The sequence below is a fragment of the Anabrus simplex genome, chromosome 5, assembly GCF_040414725.1.
Source record: "Anabrus simplex isolate iqAnaSimp1 chromosome 5, ASM4041472v1, whole genome shotgun sequence".
In the NCBI taxonomy this organism is placed as follows: domain Eukaryota; kingdom Metazoa; phylum Arthropoda; class Insecta; order Orthoptera; family Tettigoniidae; genus Anabrus; species Anabrus simplex.
Window position 1 is genome coordinate 353161920 of NC_090269.1, and position 19606 is coordinate 353181525.

The 19606-nt window shown below is 39.8% G+C and overlaps 1 protein-coding gene across 1 annotated transcript in view; it reads right to left on the reverse strand.

Annotated features, from left to right (window-relative positions):
* Positions 1–7473: 7473 nt before the first annotated feature.
* The window catches only part of LOC136874902 (uncharacterized), a 41905-nt gene continuing 29772 nt past the window's right edge, over positions 7474–19606 (reverse strand). Inside the window, exons 2-3 of the mRNA XM_067148605.2 lie at positions 11480–11681; positions 7474–7714 (exon numbers count right to left, since the gene is read on the reverse strand). Coding sequence (XP_067004706.2) covers positions 7611–7714; positions 11480–11681 — 306 coding nt within the window. The 3' untranslated portion in view covers positions 7474–7610. The remainder of the gene's footprint in view (positions 7715–11479; positions 11682–19606) is intronic.

The window sequence follows — 19606 nt, forward strand, 5'->3', positions numbered from 1 at the left end:
TTTGCCGGAAATAACCCAAGGCAAATCGTGCTGAATTCCTCTGGACCATTTTACGTGTCAAGTACACCTGTTACCATACTCTATTGGGGTATTGTCAGAGGCTTATACGCCCTCTTCTTTCCATCCTTACCACAACCCCTAAATACCATCATAACTATTGTCAGCTGACAGACGGGGTGTCACACTGGGGAAATGCCTGAATAGCTTGAATACTTTTATAATATTGTATTGAATTAATTTTGTTGTAGTATGAGTCTGAACAGCCAACTACCATCCAGAAACCCTTTCTTCCTCTTCTTAAGAAATCCTTAGCGCTCTCTTTTTAACCACATAGGAAGTACAGTATTTCATTTTGCGTTGCATCAAGATGTTTGAACTTGTTATCTTTAACATTCTAATTATGTATTTATCGAAAACCAAATGCAGTGGAGAAACGACAACAGGCACTGCAGCCGCAGGAAGGTTTACCACAGACTCATGCTGCAAACAAGGACTATTCACGTGACTACTTGTTAAATTACTACCAAACATACATTCTTCGGCTTAAAAACAAAAAAGCTTCTTACTGCTTCGTCCTCTCCTTGATGGAAGTGATCTATCTGATCAGGTCTCCCACTGAACCGAGACGAACCCAGGGCCAGTCCGTGGGTGAGACATGTTGGGCGATCACCCCAAGCTCCGCACCATTATTATTATTATTATTATTATTATTATTATTATTATTATTATTATTATTATTATTATTATATACCATATTCACAAATGCAAAATACCAATAGTGATCATAAAAACCCTTTACAGTACCTTCATTTTGTTTGAGACAAACTTAACTGTCCACCACAAGCAGTCGGACTCTTCCATCTGGTCATGTTCAACTTACAATAGACGTGAATACACAGCATCCGCTACGCAGATGGTTCCGTAGTAAGAAGAAGAAGACATGTGGGTAAATGATACAAGACCAGAGGACATAATGGAGAGGACCACATTTAGGAAGAAAGTTGTTACGGGGTTGAGGGATGATCCAGAGAAAGAACTTGCTAAACACAATTTAATCAATTTCTTAGAAATCCTTTACAGAATTAAATGCTTTATTGGCTTAGCAGTGCTAGTAACTGCCAACTTATAGAACCGTTGGTTACAACGTAATGAGAAAGGTGTAAACGTACGAAAGAGAGTCAGGTAACTTATCAAACCGTAGTCCATAGACAAAACTGAGAGGTTTCCTCTTGATGAAACTTACAACGCTGACAGAAGCCTTGAATACCCTACTAGATTTCCCTCCATTAAGAAACTCTATAGAGGGACGGGCTAGAATAAGGTATAAAATTAACAAAGTACTAACAGGGGAAGTTTTACACATGCCTGCTGATAATATGATTCCAAAGCATATCTTTGAAAAACCATTTGAAACCCAGATAACGAAAAGGAAGACTGGGACATTAACAGATGGAAAACTGGTAGAGAAGATATTGTGTGGTGGACAGATGGCTCAAGGACCGAGACGGGAAAAGGAGGAGGGATCAACGGGGAAAGGCCTGAGAGATCAATCCAAGTGAGTCCAGGCAGACACACTACAATTTTCCAAGCTGAAGTGATAGATACCATTTACATGCCTTGAGGAAAACCTGAAAATGAACTACAGAGATAAGAATATTTTCATATTTACAGATAGCCAAGCAGGAATGAATGCACTTGAAGTTGTCCGGATTACACCCAACATTGTTTGGTATTGTCATACACCTCTCCTGAAGCCCTCAGAGTACAATGTTGTTAAAATAATATGGGTACCTGGGCATGCAGGCATAGAAGGTAATGAAAAAGCAGATAAACTGGCAAGAAAAAAGGTCAGAAATATTTTGTTGTAGTAATGGGTTGTAGTAAGAGTATGGTTCCAGTGTATGGGACCCTCACCAGGATTACTTGATTCAAGAACTGGAAAAAATCCAAAGAAAAGCAGCTCGATTTGTTCTGGGTGTTTTGCGACAAAAGAGTAGCGTTACAAAAATGTTGCAAAATCTGGACTGGGAAGAACTGGGAGAAAGGAGACGAGCTGCTCGATTAAGTGGTATGTTCCGAGCTGTCAGTGGAGAGATGGCGTGGGTTTGGGAGGACATCAGTAGACGAATAAATTTGAGTGGTGTCTTTAAAAGTAGGAAAGATCACAATATGAAGATAAAGTTGGAATTCAAGAGGACAAATTGGGGCAAATATTCGTTTATAGGAAAGGGAGTTAGGGACTGGAATAACTTACCAAGGGAAATGTTCAATAATTTTCTATTTTCTTTGCGATCATTTAAGAAAAGGCTAGGAAAACAACAGATAGGGAATCTGCCACCTGGGCGACTGCCCTAAATGCAGATCAGTAGTGATTGATTGATTGATTGATTGATTGATTGATTGATTGATTGATTGATTGATTGATTGATTGATTGATTGATTGATTGATTGATTGATTGATTGATTGATTGATTGATTGATTGATTGATTGATTGATTGATTGATTGATTGATTGATTGATTGATTGATTGATTGATTGATTGATTGATTGATTGATTGATTGATTGATTGATTGATTGATTGATTGATTGATTGATTGATTGATTTGTGGCCCAGAACCAGTATGTGGGATCTCTTATAGACAAGCTCGAATTTACTTAGGTAAATGGGTACAAAAGAAACAAAATGGAAAATTGGAAAAATGCTCCAGGATGCAGGCTTGTGAAAGAACTAATAAAGAGCCCAAACATGAACCATACTAGGCAACTGGAGGAACTCAGCAGAGAAAATATAAGATGTGTAGTAGGACTGCTGACTGGACACCGCCATCTTAAAACGCACCTACATAGAATTGGAGTAATAAGAGACAATTTATGTAGGAAATGTAACGATGCGGAAGAATCAGCTGAACACAAACTCTTTGAATGTGAGACGCTGGGAAGAATCAGAATCTCCACACTGGGACTACCTAGTGAAGCGAGAAGAAACATCCGAGAAGACCCAATAAGGAGGACCTGCAACTTTATGAAGGGAGTAGGTATAACTAGGTGGCGATGAAGGAAGTCACATGGTAGCAAAAGATCTTCGAGGTCGACGCTAAAAGGAACTTTTAAAGAGACCCCATGAATATAGGAATAATAATAATAAGAAGAACCTACGAGCTCTGAAGACAACCGCTCTGTATAGAAGACCTGCGATTAAAAATGCTGTTGCCTTCTACGACAAAACACCAAGCTTTACTTCAGGAACTGTAGGATAAAAAAGCGAATGTATGGATAGGCTTTTACCAAAGAAACGCCATGATGATGTCAGAATGGATGAATTCTGACTACGAACTGCGGCATAAGATAACGTGCTTCTTATTAAATATTCATAAAACCATTGAAAGAGGCAGGCGAATTAATATGACTACAACAGGCACATGAAGACGAGTTATCTGACCTATTTATAACGAATACTGCGGGGTCAGTTGGTGCATGCATTTCAGTGGCCTTGGCAGACTGATATGTAATCGCAACTCCTGGCTCGGTGGGGAGAGCAACTGGAACTACCTCACTCCTCATTTCCCTAGTACGCCTCTTCAGTGATACCTAGGCCATTTATGACAGCTGTTGGTGGAGCTGTTGAGGATCCAAACAGCCTTAGGACTGTGGACTGAACATACACATACACTGCGGAGCAGCACGATTCCTCTAGCTTTTTCTGAATTGAATTTTTAAGTGGGAAATTTATAGAGCATCATCCTTGGTAAATTATTCCAATCTCTAATTCCCCTTCCTATGAACGAACATTTGCTCCAGGATTGTTCCCTTGATTATCAACTTTATCTTCATATTATGATCTCCCCTACTTTCGAAAACTACATTCATTCATTCATTTCTTTCTTTCTTTCTTTCTTTCTTTCTTTCTTTCTTTCTTTCTTTTTATTTTTACAATTTGTTTTACGTCGCACTGATACAGAGAGGTCTTATGACGGCGATGGAATAGGAAAGGCTGTCTTGGCTGAGCTGAGCTAGTGAGCAGACGTACGGGGTAACGATCCGAATGTGCAGGGAAAGCAGTATGGGCGTAACGGTGCAGCAGTATAGGGGTGCGATAGGGCGATGGCACAGCCGGGTCAAGTTGATCAAGATGGAGTGCAAAATGGGAGATAATAAAAGAATAATCATGGCAGAATTATTGATGGTGGCAGCTATAGTGGCTACTTTATTAGTCATTGGAAGCGTCGAGTTGAACCCAGGCCTATTGTCATGGAAGGACATGGAGAAAATCAAGGAAGCTGTGCGCGAAGCTTCTCAGGCTGACCAGACCAAAGAAATGGCCGAGATGCAGTCTCAACAAATTAATTATATGAATAACAACATAACCGAAGAACTGCAGTGATAAAGGAGAAGATGAGGAAAGACAAAGAAGAACGAGCGATATTACATCAGAGAATTAAGGTGCCAGTAGAACAAGTTCAGGTACTTCAATTGCGGGATAGCAGAAAAACGAAGGAGAAGAAGAGAAGAAACATTATCGTTTACAGCCTGGAGGAAACTGAAGGAGAGTCCACCATTGACTTGATGAATTCAGTCGTAAAGCTTGAGAGAGAATTTAGGCATTGACTCTACTGAAAGGGATGTAGATGATTTGTACAGGATGGGTAGTAACAGAGGAAGAAGACTTGCTAGAAATAAGTTTCTTTCAATACCAATGGCAAACCGGATTTTGAATAGTGCGTGGAACCTGAAGGGCAGCAAGGTTTGATAGAAAGTCTCCACTGGCAAATAGTTCTACAGTTTAATTTACGACAAGCAAGAAAGTCAAATCTAGGATATTTATTGGAATAGGAAAGGGCAAGGAGTGGGAAGAAGCGACTATGGCCTTAATTAAGGTACAGCCGCAGCATTTGCCTGGTGTGAAAGTGGGAAACAATGGAAAAACATCTTCAGGGCTGCCGGCAGTTGAGTTCGAACCCACCATCTCCCGAATGCAAGTTGACAGCTACGTGACCCAAACCACACTGCCACTCGCTCGTTCCATTCAAGTTTATTTGTGCACTAATGTCACCCCACGCCATCTCTTCAATGACATGCCGCTTAGTCGAACAGCTTGTCTCCTTACTCCCAAGTTTTCCAGGCTCAATATTTGCAACATTTTTGGAACACTACTCCTTTGACGGAAAATCGCCCAGGTCAAATCCTGCTGCTTTCCTTTGAATCTTTTCCAGTTCTCGAATCAGGTATTCCTGTTGATGTTCTCATACACTGGAACCATGCTCTGACTGGCGTCTTACCAGTGACTTATACACCTTCTCCTTTACATCCTTACTACAACCCCCAAATACCCTAATAACTATATGAAGAGATCTGTAACATTTATTTACAAGCTCGCTTTATTATCCCACTGAAGATCTGCGTCCCGATCATCGCATCCAGGGCTTCTTTTCGGCCGGAATGGTCCAGAACGCGTTGGTCTCTAACACATATTTCATAAGCATAATATTCCAAAACTAGGCCTGCCTCTACATAGCAGTTATGATCGTTGACCACGTAAATCAAAGGGCAATGAAATGGGAATCTCACTGTTTGATTCGATTTCTTAAAAAGTTTTCTTTGTCCAGTTCCAATATGATCTGTTATACTGATACAATCATTTGTGAAATGGAGTATTCGCTCCAAGCCCTGCCATTCATTTCTTAGAGGACAGATGCTTCATCCTAGTCACTGAATTACTGGATTCTTCTCGTAACGTTTTAAGCTATTCGATAAGAATACTCCCGAGTATTACTTAATACAAGATGGTTTACTGTTATATTGGATCTCAAAATATTACCTGTCTCCAGGTCAACTGTCCAGAACACAGACCTTCCCGTTTTCGGATGTTCCGTCTGCATTTAAATCTTCTAGATCACTTTATTAAGGATCAATCTAGGAAGATAGTCTACCATAATAGTACTATCTGAGATGGTGAATACCATAAACAACGAATGCGTGATTATTTGAATCGGCTTCCCGCGGAACAGAGAGTACCTCTAATATACAAATGGAGGCGGTGCCGGCATGCTATTCTGGCAGCAGAAGGTTGTCGTATTGAATCCGACAACAGCAGTGTGATGAGCTCAATTTGGAGGCTTTTGTAAAAATTAGGACAATTTTAATCTTTGCACCTTTGCATTAGGTAATGTTTAATGTATTATTTTTATTTCATGTGCATAATTTTCTTTCGTCAATAAAATGAACTATAGGACCTAGATTCAAAGGTCTGCTATATTTCCATTATGTTTTTCTTGTTAGTATCTGATTTGAGATGGCAGAGATCCGGTAAGCGTATATATAGATGAAAAGAGCTCTGATCGTATCCATCTTTCATATTACAGAATATCTTTTTTTTTTGCTAGGGCTTTACGTCGCACCGACACAGATAGGTCTTATGGCGACGATGGGATAGGAAAGGCCTAGGAGTTGGAAGGAAGCGGCCGTGGCCTTAATTAAGATACAGCCCCAGCATTTGCCTGGTGTGAAAATGGGAAACCACGGAAAACCATCTTCAGGGCTGCCGACAGTGGGATTCGAACCCACTATCTCCCGGATGCAAGCTCACAGCCGCACGCCTCTACGCGCACGGCCAACTCGCCCGGTTTACAGAATATCTTCCTCCACCACCGCGTTCATTTTGCTTGATCATCGTACTACAACAAAGCATGCCCCACAACTCAGGACGATCTCGGGCAACATCACTCTGTGCGTCAACATCCAAAATACGCATTACTTTCGTCTTTGTACCGAGGGTCCAAGTGACTGATCCAAATATTCAGATGATACTCAGTCACGAACAGTGGAGATCCGGTGAGCGGCACATGTTGCCTCTAGGCCACGTTGCCCGCGTCGCAGGAAGCCTCGTCTGAAGGGATCGGGGAGGTTCTCCTTTGAATACCCAGACCAGCCTTCCCCGACACCCACCGCATCATACAGAGACTCGACTCCCGGAGCCTAGAATGAAACGGACCCAAGTGGAAGCAATATTATTCGCAGCTACGAGCCCCACTGTTGCCTCACCATGCTCCGAGATGAAAGCCTCCGTGAGTGGAGGTGAATTCAGAGTCTGTACCAGAGCACACATTTGTAACGTGTTGGTGCTAATTTTGGGAAGGAAGCAGTCGTGGTCTTAGGTGGAGGGAGGGATGTCATTTTTTGTCCGAAGTATTACTGACAGTGTGATTTGAACTCGAAGTTGTGCATAATCATCCACTTGGCTAGCGTTATAACATACTGAGATCTCCCGGTCATTACTTCCAGTTTAGCAGATAAAGGCATTGTACTCAGCACTTCACGTCGTCCGAGTTTTATCCTCGAAGAGAATTAATCGATGGAGAAAATTCCCCCAGTGCTCGTTTGGATGAAAAATGTAATCAAGCTTGGTTCTTTAAACTGGATAGAGAGCGGTTTACCCGGTGACTGTCGTGACCTTGCAGGATTTACTGTGTTAAAATGGTGTTTCCTAATATTTTATTTTTAAAATATTTCATACAGGATATACAGTTTCTTTCACAAGATCATGCATCACATTCTTGATTTAAACGCATGTTACAGTGGATTCATTTATTAGATAACCGTGGGCAAGAACGATTAAGGCTTCTTGCAAACATCTCCGATACAGACAAGGTTGTCCTTCGAGTTGCATCTTGGATGAGGGAACTGTCCAAGGACTAACTTGCAAGGTTGTCCTTCTCCTGAAACAAGCAAGAGTATTATAAATATCACAACTACAGGGAACATTCTTAAGTTGTACCGGTATTATAATACCATCAATATCATTCTTGCAAATTATTATACATCTATTATTCTACATCATAGAATTTATGGGTCCATCAATAAAATGTATATTCTTAACGATTCGTAACTTGGAAATAGGGTTGCAATTATTCATTGTGTGTCCAAAAGAAGAAATTGGACAGGCTGCGTCCGTGGCATGGCCGCAAGGTTTATGGCATAGAATACATCGTTCTGCCACAAACGGAATACTGTAAATCGAATCAGATGCAACAACTGGAAAGGGTAAAAGGCAAAGATATCCTCTATACGTAACCTCGACACTTGTGGGGTGAGTAATTAGCTCTACGCCCGGCTTCCTTTACCCCCTCCCCCAGAAATTAATTCGGTACTCATTTGTGGTGTAGGCTGAGTGCTCCATGTGCACCTCCGAAAGTGGAAATCTGGTGTCTTAAATTTTTCGTCTTCCTGACGAGGAATTAAACCCACGTGCTTCCGGATAAAATTATAATGACTAAAGATTAATCTATTTATTATTGATTAGATAGAAATGTGTTAAACGATTATGAGGAACCTGAGCATGTATTAACGTTATTCAAAGCCTTTCTCTCGTACGTCTCACTATAACGGCATTTTGTTATACTTTTTGTAGAAAAGTAGATTCACGAGAGAAGGAACGGATAAGAAACTTTCAGGTGAATCAGATGTTCCGCCTCTGTGGTGTAGTGGTTAGTGTGATTAGCTGCCACTCTCGAAGGTCCGGAGGTCTGCCACGAAATTTGAAAAGTGATACGAGGGCTGGAACGGGGTCCACTCAGCCTCGGGAGGTCAACTGAGTAGAGGGGGTTCAATTCCCATCTCCGTCATCCTCGAAGTAGTTTTCCGTGGTTTATCACTTCTCCTCTAGGCAAATGCTGGGTTGGTACCTAACTTAAGGCCACAGCCGCTTCCTTCCCTTCGAATCTTCCCATCCCTCTGCACTGTCCTTGTTCAGTATAGCAAATGAGGCGGCGTGGTCTTCCAGCCCAGTTGTAAACCCCGACCCCAAGTCTCACGTTCCAGGACACTGTCCTTGAGGCGGTAGAGGTGGTATCCTTCGCTGAGTCCGAGGGAAAAGCCAACGCTGTAAGGTAAATAGATTAAGATGGAAAGAAAGAAAGAAAGAAAGAAAGAAAGAAAGAAAGAAAGAAAGAAAGAAAGAAAGAAAGAAAAGAATCAGATGTTTGAGGTTTGTCGGATGAGCATAAAGGTGATGTTTTAGAACTGAATGACCACCCTTCAGGAAGCGAGCAATCTGATAGTGAACTGTCATCGTTCCTATCTTCGATGTAAACAAGGGTGGAAGCGGATTTATCCTCGCTAAGAGGTGGCGTCTATCTCTCGTCCTTGCCCTCATAAGGATTGGTGTAATAAATGCCTATATAATTTTCCTGGCAAACGGAAAAGATGACACAAACCGGGAGGGCACTTCTGAAAAAAATTGTCTCGTAAACTCTGCATGAATTATTGGAAGATGCGACACTCGTTACCCTTCATTCGAACACAGCTGAAGACAAAAATGGATGAAAAGTCAAGTTGTAAGTTTCACCAAAAGGAAAAGTCCTCTCAGCTTTAATCATTGTGTTGATGAGGTGATTGTACCTCTTGGGGAACAATGTATTATACCTAGGTGTTAATATAAGGAATGATCTTCATTGTAGTATTAATATTAACGAGGTTGTTAACGGATCTTTTCACATGGTTATGAGAGTATTTAGGGGTTGTGGTAAAGATGCAAAGGAGAGGGTAGATACGTCTCTGGTAAGACCGCAGTTAGAGTGTGGCTCCAGTGTGTGGGACCCTCACCAGGTCTACGAGAACTGGAAAACAATTCAAAGAAAAGCAGCACGATTTGTTCTGGGTGATTTTCGACAAAGCAGTAGTGTTACTAAAATGTTGCAAACTTTGGACTGGGTTGGGAGTAAGAAGTCGCGATGGTCGACTATGTGGTATATTTCGAGATCTCAGAGGCGAGTTGGCGCGGAATGACATAATAGAAGAATAAGTTTGAGTAGCGCTTTTAGACATAGACATTATCATAATATGAAGATAAATTTGGAATTCAAGAAGACAAATTGGGGCATATATTCATTTATAGGACTAGGAGTAAGGGATTGGAATATATTTTCAAGGAAAATGTTCAATATATTTCCAAGTTCGTTAAAACTATTTCAGAAAAAGCTGGATAAACAATTATAAATAAATGTACTGTACGATTATTGGGCAAGAGCATGGGAAGGAGCTCAGGTTGTGCGCGGTTGCTATTGGAGCAGGTACAGAGAAGGATAATTTTTCAGGGCGAATAATAGATGGTAATTACATTTTTTGACAGTATTTATTGATAATCTTGAGCAAATCACCCTGCTTTTCATTTATCAAACTTTAATTTTCAATTGATCTCTTCAGAATGCAATTAAGTAAATGAAATAATCCACACTGTTATATTCCGATACATGAGCTCCGATCTTCTTTTTTTAAAACTATTCGAACATCTGTATTATGTATGGTCAAGTTGCCTGGACTGTTGTGTCATGGCTACTCCTGTAAACAGTGTGTGACATTTCTCTTTTGAACATGTTTGGATCTTACAGTAAATTCCCTAATTCTCCTTTATTTATTCATTATGAGTATTTAAATGGTCAGTTTTCTTTTATTTGAAGAAGAAAAGTTTACCCCTCTGGTTATCGATCTTTCGTGTTTTCAGGTACCTAGGCCTTATTATTCTATCATTTTTTTGATTCGTTGTGCACAACTGTGGAACGCGTTTGAACTTATTTTGCACAATGTTTCTTCTTCTTTTCTTCCCAATATCTCGTCATTTTTTCACTGTGTTCCTTTCTGCGTGTTTCTGTCCAGCCTGTATTTTTCTTGTTGGTTTCTCTGCAAATTTATGTTTGTTTACTAAGCTTCTAAATTTCATTCTATCTTGAATGGTTTCGTCCTCAATACCCATTTCTTGTAGATCTTCATGAATTTCTGCTAACCAGTTGCTGCGGATTTTCAGGGTTAGAGCTAGATTTAGAATTTTCTTTGTCAGCCTATCATTGTTATTGTTAAATGTTTAAAATGTAAATTTTCTTTAAAGATGTACTAGCCTTTCGATCATTACCTCTTATTACCTATTCTTTGATCGCATTTATCCTCCCGGTGAGGTAATTTATTAGTCGTATGTATATTACAGTTCAAACTGTTCTTAATGTCCTTATTTTTTGTTATTGTTCCATGTTAAAAACACTCATGATTGTTATTAATTCAATTTAATGATCGTCGAAACATTTCTTTCATTCCTTTGTACGTTCACGGATCCCCTCCGATATCAAACGGCCCTATAAATACTTATATGCTTCCACCCCTTTCTTTACAATATTCCTGCAATTATCCGTCTATTTTAACGTAACCCCCCCCCTCTCTCTCTCTATGACATATCTAATCTTACCATACACCTCAATTATTATCTGCCATGTGTAGGTAACTGCGTGTTATTGTGGTGGAGAATAGTGTTATACAGTTTTAGGTGACTGTTGATACCACGAACACAGCCACGCAGAATACGAATCACAGGGACCTGACACATCAATTCAAAGAAACCTGCATGCATTGGTCGAAATTTGAAGTACTAGACGTCGCCCAACTGTCATATCTGCTGTAATGATGTTGGAAGTAGATTTTAAGAAAATTGAACTCACCTACAAGAATCTCACAGGTTTCACAGCAGTGGCAGTCGTTGTGCACCGAGTATCCACCTAGCTTCTCGCAGTCCTCGTGATTGATGCTAGGTTCCGCGCACTCAGGACAAACGCAGCCTGGTTCTGCATGTTCGTGACTGTGGGCATTCACCATGAAGAGAACTGCCACCACCAACAGCCCGATCGTAGGTAGGATACTCATCTGTAAGAAAGAATCAAAAGCAACTATTGTCATCATACCAGCTTGCCTAGTCGAAGAGGTAACAGCGTTCTCATTTCGCCCGTAATAATAATAATAATAATAATAATAATAATAATAATAATAATAATAATAATAATAATAATAATAATAATAATAATAATAATCTACCGCTTTTCCCACATCTGTTGGGTCGCGGGTGCGAACTGTGTCACAAAAGTGGATTTGGCCCTGTGTACGGTCGAATACCCTTCCTGACGCCAACCCTATATGGAGGAATGTAATCACTATTGCGTGTTTCTGTGGTGGTTGGTAGTGTGGTTTGTTGTGTGAATATGAAGAGTAAAGTGTTGGGACAAATACAAACACCCAGTCCCCGGGTCAGAAGAATTAATCAGACGCGCTTAAAATCTCCGACCCGGCCGGGAATCCAACCCGGGAACCTCTAAACCGAAGGCCTCAACGCTGACCATTCAACCAAAGAGTCGGATAATGATAATAATAATAATAATAATAATAATAATAATAATAATAATAATAATAATAATAATAATAATAATAATAATAATAATAATAATAATAATAATAACTCTTACAGGGAATTATCGTGAACTGCAAGAGGCAAGGAAGGGCATGAGGTAAATGAATGCACAGGGTACCACTTAGAGTAAAGATTACTCTAACAAAAATTACAATTTTTATTTCTTTCCTCTCTTAAAATCCAAATAGAGTACTTTATTGGTTTAATAAGAAACAGAAAATACATAGGAGTTGAAACATTTCTTGAGAATAGTAACATATAACGAAGAGGTCGTCATCTCCAACAATACAGCGGACTAAGAAGACCTTAATCAGGTACAGGTTTAATGGGAAGAAACTCCCAATTATTAACCTACATATGGAAGAGCATTATTGCTCCTAATGGGGACAACATCATAGAATCTGAGCTCCTATTACATAGAGGCTAGTCTAAAGAAAGCGATATGTCGCTTGTTACCTTTCAAATTACACTGTTAACCAATATGGTGACACCATTTCGTAGTGTTCATAAACAGTTTGCCTCATGGTGGGCTTATCATCTTCAAAATTTCACAAACAGTTGGAATACGGCTCCACAACGAACCTAAGTGTAGGCAAGGTTACCCTCAAAACCATAATGCATTTACAGGGGCTTATTACCCATCCTACTATGCCTAACGAAGGAAAGGAAAACGTTACAACAAAAATACAGGCCGTTAACAAAAGTCAAGCAGATCCTGGAGATGACAAGAACCTAAGTGGGCTTGAGGCCCGATAACACAGAGGCTAATCCAATGCTAAAAATGGTGACTAAAAGGGGAATATTTAAAGACTGAGACTAATTTCCAAATTTAGAGATTGAAAAACTGAAGTCACCCGGCTCAAAAATATAAGGGGAGACTATATTAGCCTATATTAGAAACCGAGGGTAACCACTCGTGATCCCTCACATTAAATTATTTTCCCAGTAGGGAATATAAATTCAGTCAGCAGACTGTGCAGCAAAAAATGAAAAGCTTACATATTACATTTTAAAGAATGGTGCTGAATTATTCCCCTCAGAATGCCGGAACAATAACATATTTGGGTTTAGTCTGCCATTACCTGTTAGCTCTGGATCTTTTTCAAGCCAGCAGCTTCATGCCTTCTGCCCACTCCAACCTCCGTCAAGTCAAGTACACAATAACCGGAGCAAAATAAGACAAGAAGGCCCTAATGCGCTCGGCTTAAATAGATCTCCAGGGAAAGTCCTAGACTATATTAGAATCCAGAGCGCCGAAAAGCTAAATTTTCATTCACTAACCTGAGTTCCGATTGATTAGTAAACTTCATTACCGCCATGTGATAGGCAGGTTACATTAGAGGAGGAACCAGGAGTAGAGTTGACAACTTCAGCACATAAAAAACAATAACAAGGAAAAGGTTTACCCACCATAACAAATTAAATTTCTCAGTTAGATTCACTGGGTCTTAGGCCCTAGAGATCAATCTATATAAATAAAATTGTTTCTGTTTGTCTGTTTGTCTGTCTGTTTGTCTGTTCCACCATCACGTCGAAACGGCTGGATAGATCTCAACCAAACTTCATATTTAGAGTATACTGACCCCGGGGAAGGTTTCGATATGCATATCATTTTAAAATCTTTGAAAAGACGGGGGTTTTATAGGAAAAACGGTTTTCCTCCATTTTCTCTTATACTATTATAGGCAAAATATCGAATTTGTCGTATAAGGACGAGACAAAGCTCAATTTAATCCTCTTGACGCAAAGAACAAAACTCGGTAAGCCCTACGGGCCCGAAAACCATGTTTTAAGGCCCTAAAACCAACCGTTACGGAGATATTGGCACCACACTACCCCTGCTCTAGGAATCGGATAAAGAAATGAACTGCCGTAACCATGGCAACGTCAGCTCCAGGATTCTAGAGCAGTGAGATTATGCATGTACGTTTGGGCATAGCTGTCAACCAAAATAGGTACAAATAAGACTTAATATCTGGGAAAAAAATATACTGTTGTGTAAGGCACTCATAGGACTCCTTTGGGCGGGGATAAATAAAATTGTTTCTGTTTGTCTGTCTGTTTGTCTGTTCCACCATCACGTCGAAACGGCTAGATAGATCTCAACCAAACTTCATATTTAGGGTATACTCATCCCGGAGAAGGTTTTGATATGCATATCATTTTAAAATCCTTGAATAGACAGGGGGTTTATAGGAAAACCAGAATGGTTTTTCCACCATCACGTCGAAACGGCTGGATAGATCTCAACCAAACTTCATATTTAGAGGATACTCATCGCGGGGAACTTTTCCATATGCATATCATTTTAAAATATTTGAATATATGGGGGGTTTATAGGAAAATCAGAATGGTTTTTCCACCATCACGTCGAAACGGCTGGATGGATCTCAACCAAACATTGTATTTAGAGTATACTAATCCCGGGGAAGGTTTAGATATGCATATCATTTTAAAATCCTTGAATAGACGGGGGGTTTATAGGAAAACCAGAGTGGTTTTCCCACCATCACGTCGAAACGGCTGGATAGATCTCAGCCAAACTTCATATTTAGAGTATACTCATCCCAGGAAAGGTTCCGATATGCATATAATTTTAAAATCTTTGAATAGACGGGGTGTTTATAGGAAAACCACAGTGGTTTTCCTCTATTTTCTCTTATACTATTGATTTTCTGTAAACTTCGTTTACCGTACGTGAAACGTCTCTTCATTATAAACAACTTTCGTTATGTTCATAATTTACCTTACTCTTCACATGACGGAGAAATTTACAATTTTCTGCTGGTATCATGCTCTGCATTTAGTGACCGACAGACCGACAACGAACCTACAGGTTACCATGGCAACGTCTCTGACTGCATGCCAGTAGGGAAGTAACGTATTGCCATTTTCCTCATCATGCTTTTAAATTCGTGGTTGTTCCTTGGGTAGATGGCAAGAGAGGCATCAATCGGCTCATCTGCGGGATATTGGCGGAATATCGTTGGAGGTTATAACCGCCCTCGAATAGATTAAGTAATAACACCATTAGTCATCTTCATATTTGTTTACCTAAGAATCACTGAACCTAAATTTCTCCTCTGTTAGCGCTTTATTATATCCATAACTCACGGCATTTATTTATTTGTCGTTATCCGGCTGTCGTCAGTTATAATCCATTTTCTATTAGTTTCAACATTCTTAACTGTATTATTTTCTTCCTTAATTACGCCGTATGTACGTGAATGCTAGAAACTACTGGATGCATTTCCACCAAGATTCGTATTTAGAATACACCTGTCCTTGATAGGTTTCAGGGCAAATATTGTTTCTAAATCCCTGAACTAACTGGGGGTTTATACGAAACCGAAACAGTGATTTTGCACTTCCAAAAAATATACACAACAAAAGTTTATGGAAGTCTACCTACCTTGGTAGAAATTAATGTCTAAACCTTTTTTTCTCATGTGCATCATTTCGATACGAGGATCAATAAGGGAGATATCATTAAAGGACCGTTTTTCTGTACAAGTCCCATCGGACTTAACTCACTAGCGGGTGCGTGTAAAGCGTATTCCTTACAACTTGAAAACTACTGAAGACATTCGAAACAAAATTTATATTTAGCATCCACCTGTCCAAAGGTAGGTTTTAAACGTAAATAACATTTCATGTTCCGGAATGGACTGGCGGTTTGTAAGGAACCGAAATGGTGATTTTACTCTTCCACAATATATACAGAACAAGACCAACCTGACTGGAAATCGACCAAACCTGATGGAATTCCACCTCTAAACCTTTTTTTTCATGTGCATTTTTTCGTCAGGAGGATTAATAAGGGAGATATCATGAATGGTCACTTTTGCAGGTTAAGTCCAGCGGACATAGCCCAAAAGGTGTTTTACATGGAGCAGATTCCTTATCTATATAAATCAAATCGTAACGACTGTGTACCTCTACACTGACTATTTTGGCGAAATTTTCCTACAGCTTTCCGTTTAAGGGGTAATAATAACAATCTCCATAATTTTTGATTTCCTGAAAGTCCTAATTTTTACCCGCCTCGCCCAAAATCCACATTGTGGCATAATCTGCCAGAAGAATAAGAAGATAATTGAAATTTGACAAAATTATACGTTTTAGCCTGTAACGAATGAAAAATCCTATATCATTAAATTTTTCATTTTTTATCCCCGAAGAATATCGAAATATGCAGGCAATTTTAATGATGGTGCAGACCTTCGGAAATTCCTATCACGTAACGGATTGCACAATCTCCGTTCAATTTGGAATCATCTACAACCTTGGTCTTATGACTTTATGCCGTATCTGTATCCCTTTTACGTTTGATTTTTCTCTATTAATCGATGTTAAGTCAATTTGGAATTTTCACATGCATTATTCATACTTTCAATTACTTATATGAAATACAGAATCATCAAACTCTTCACGAAAATTGGCCCACTCAGTAGCCATATGTGAGCCAAATGCTACGTATGTAGCTGTCACATTATTATCCGAAAAGTAATGTAATGTGAGATGATCTTACAAAACCTTTACCCTGTTCCACGTTTCTAAATCTGACCCAAGAATAGATGACATATCATTGGACCAGCCATTTAGGCTACTAAATCCGGCGTGTCTTATGGTATAATCCTTTGTCGATATGACGTACGTTTAGTAGCAGTTAATCTGTAAATGAAGGTCTTCAATATTGTAAACACGCATATACTTTCGTATGTCGATCTATATATATTCACTGATGTCGATTTAGCGATCGAGAAAGGGTCGGTCTGCTATTGTAATCAGTACTCCCCACACCGACTTTGACTGGCAGTAGGAAAGGGTTCCTTCTCCAACTCCTGTGTAACTGTCATTAGTAAGGAAGGCCTACAATTGTAATGAATAGTTCCCTTCTCGATTTGACTTGCAGAAGGTAAGTGAGCATGCAGTTTTGTTTAAAACTCCCCTACCCGATTGTGTTTGGCAGTAGGCAAGGGTGCCCGCCATTATAAAGAAATGTACTCATCTAAAATGTGACTGGCATTAGGCATAGTGGCCTGCTATTTTGATGGAAACTCACCAACTTGGTGTGACTGGCAGTACGCTGGCTGGCAGTAGGAAAAGGGGCCTGTCATTATAATGATAACTGCACAACTCAATTTCGAGTGATAGTAGGGTAATTGCCTACCATTATAATAAAAACTGTAATCTGTCTGGAGGTAGGAAAGGGGGGCTGCCATTTTAACGAAAACTCCCCAAATCGATTCTGTCCGCATAGTAGGCAATGGGGCCTGCAATTATAATGTAAACTTCCCAACCTGATTGTGAATGCCAGTAGGCAAGTGAGCCTGCCGTTATATCACAAATCCGTAACAAACACTTTACATTGGAAACGTACGGGGACCTCCCCATGCTCTTTCTCGGATAACGCTAAGAGACATGCAATTTTAAAACTATCTTATTTACTGCATGTACACTATTTACTTCGATATTCGAATACAATGTAGAATACCGTAGCGAAGCACGGGTACATTCGCTAGTAGAAAATAAATGCCAGAGCCATCTAACCATCGAACAAACAAGTTTTACAAAGTTTCAAGAGTTCTTAATCACTATTAGAGATGGCCATAGTGGAGAAGGTGCACAGTTTAAATAGCCGGAGGAGGTGTACCCCCTGGTACAATAATAATAATAATAATAATAATAATAATAATAATAATAATAATAATAATAATAATAATAATAATAATAATAATAATAATAATAATAATTGTTACGGGGTTACCCGTGGACCAGCAGAGGTGAAAAGAAGGTGCGGGCTTGAATGGGTCTATCTACGAAATCAAAGTTACTTTAAAACTTTAACAAAGGTTATATTTTTTGGATTTTAACAATTAACAACACCAAAACATTAACAATCTTTCACTAGGTGCGATCGCAATAACATATCAGGTACCATGACAAAGTTTTTACAAGGTCAGTACATCCAAAATTTAATCCGGGCTTTTAGCCCCTCGCTTAACATTTCTTGAGCTCACGGCTCCCAGTTACAAGAAGGTACTGTACCCTATAGGGCACATTAATACTGCAGGATGATACCTACCTGCTCTTCTTGTTCTTGCATACGGGCTCCAGCTCAGCTACAGTCGGCAGAAAGGGTCGTTAATTTTGGGTTCTATGACGAGAGGATCATGGGTGACTCAATACTACATTAAACTACGAAATGAGGAACACAAACGCACCTACTGACCTTTTGAGCACAAGTTGTGTATTCTTAACTCAACATTTCTTTTCCGTTATATTACACTTTATTGCACCAATCGTGCTAAACTGGATGCCCAACAGGCTCATATCATGAATAAGATAAACATCAAACAAAAAAAAATTATTCGCTATCTGGTTGGTTTGTCGTGTGGAGACTATATAAGTGAACTCAAGAAACAAATGTGCTCTTATACGGAACAGCCACGCTGTACCTGCACATGAAGTATATGATGCTAGGGTGAGAACTTGTCATGCAGAAATAACGCCACTAAAAGATCCCCACATATATTTGGGAAAATGCCCACACAAGATAATAAGTTTGAACCTACGACTACAGACATAATCAATCTAATCTCGCATGAAATATCACTCCTTTGTGGATATGAACCAAGGTCCATTCAAACAAACATTATATTTACAAAATTTACGGCTTAAACAAGTTTTCTTAGTGCCTCGTTTCCATCTACCGCCCTACCATTATAAACAAAGTTAAATAAAGTATGAGAGAAAAGGGGATGAATGAATGTACCCTCGCACATGCTTGTCTCGCCTGCGGGAAGGAATTCCAGCCCTCGTCTTGTATTTTAAAAATGGCTGCGAGCCTCCCCACTGTGCAGGCAAGGTAAACGACCTCCAAGGCCTGGGCCGTGAAGCCCCTCGCACAAACAAAACAAAAACATAACCCAGTTTCAAACATGCAGAGCTCTACTCTCCCTTAACTTTGTCTCAACACATGACGAAAATCGCCACAATAAATGAGTGAGGAAATCAGCATACGTGTCTGCACTATCCAACGTCCGTGACAGACCGCCCTGGGTCTCGATTCGACCACCAGGAGTATTACACATGTTATACATATCCATCTCGCCGTCCGCCTAATGCGACGTGTTCCAGTTAACCCTCAAGTCATGGGTTCAAGCCCTAGCTTGACATAGTACCAAGGGTCGCAAATATATGTGACATCGCCTACGGGTTATACCCATTACCCTCACATTCAATCCAACACAATCTAAACATGGAGTAAACAATTAAATCCTGGCCGCATACGTGCTCTACATTGTGCAGTCGTATTCCCCTCCCCGCATAAGGGTACTCTATCATGATTAACCTATAAATACAAGCAGATATCGACAGAGGC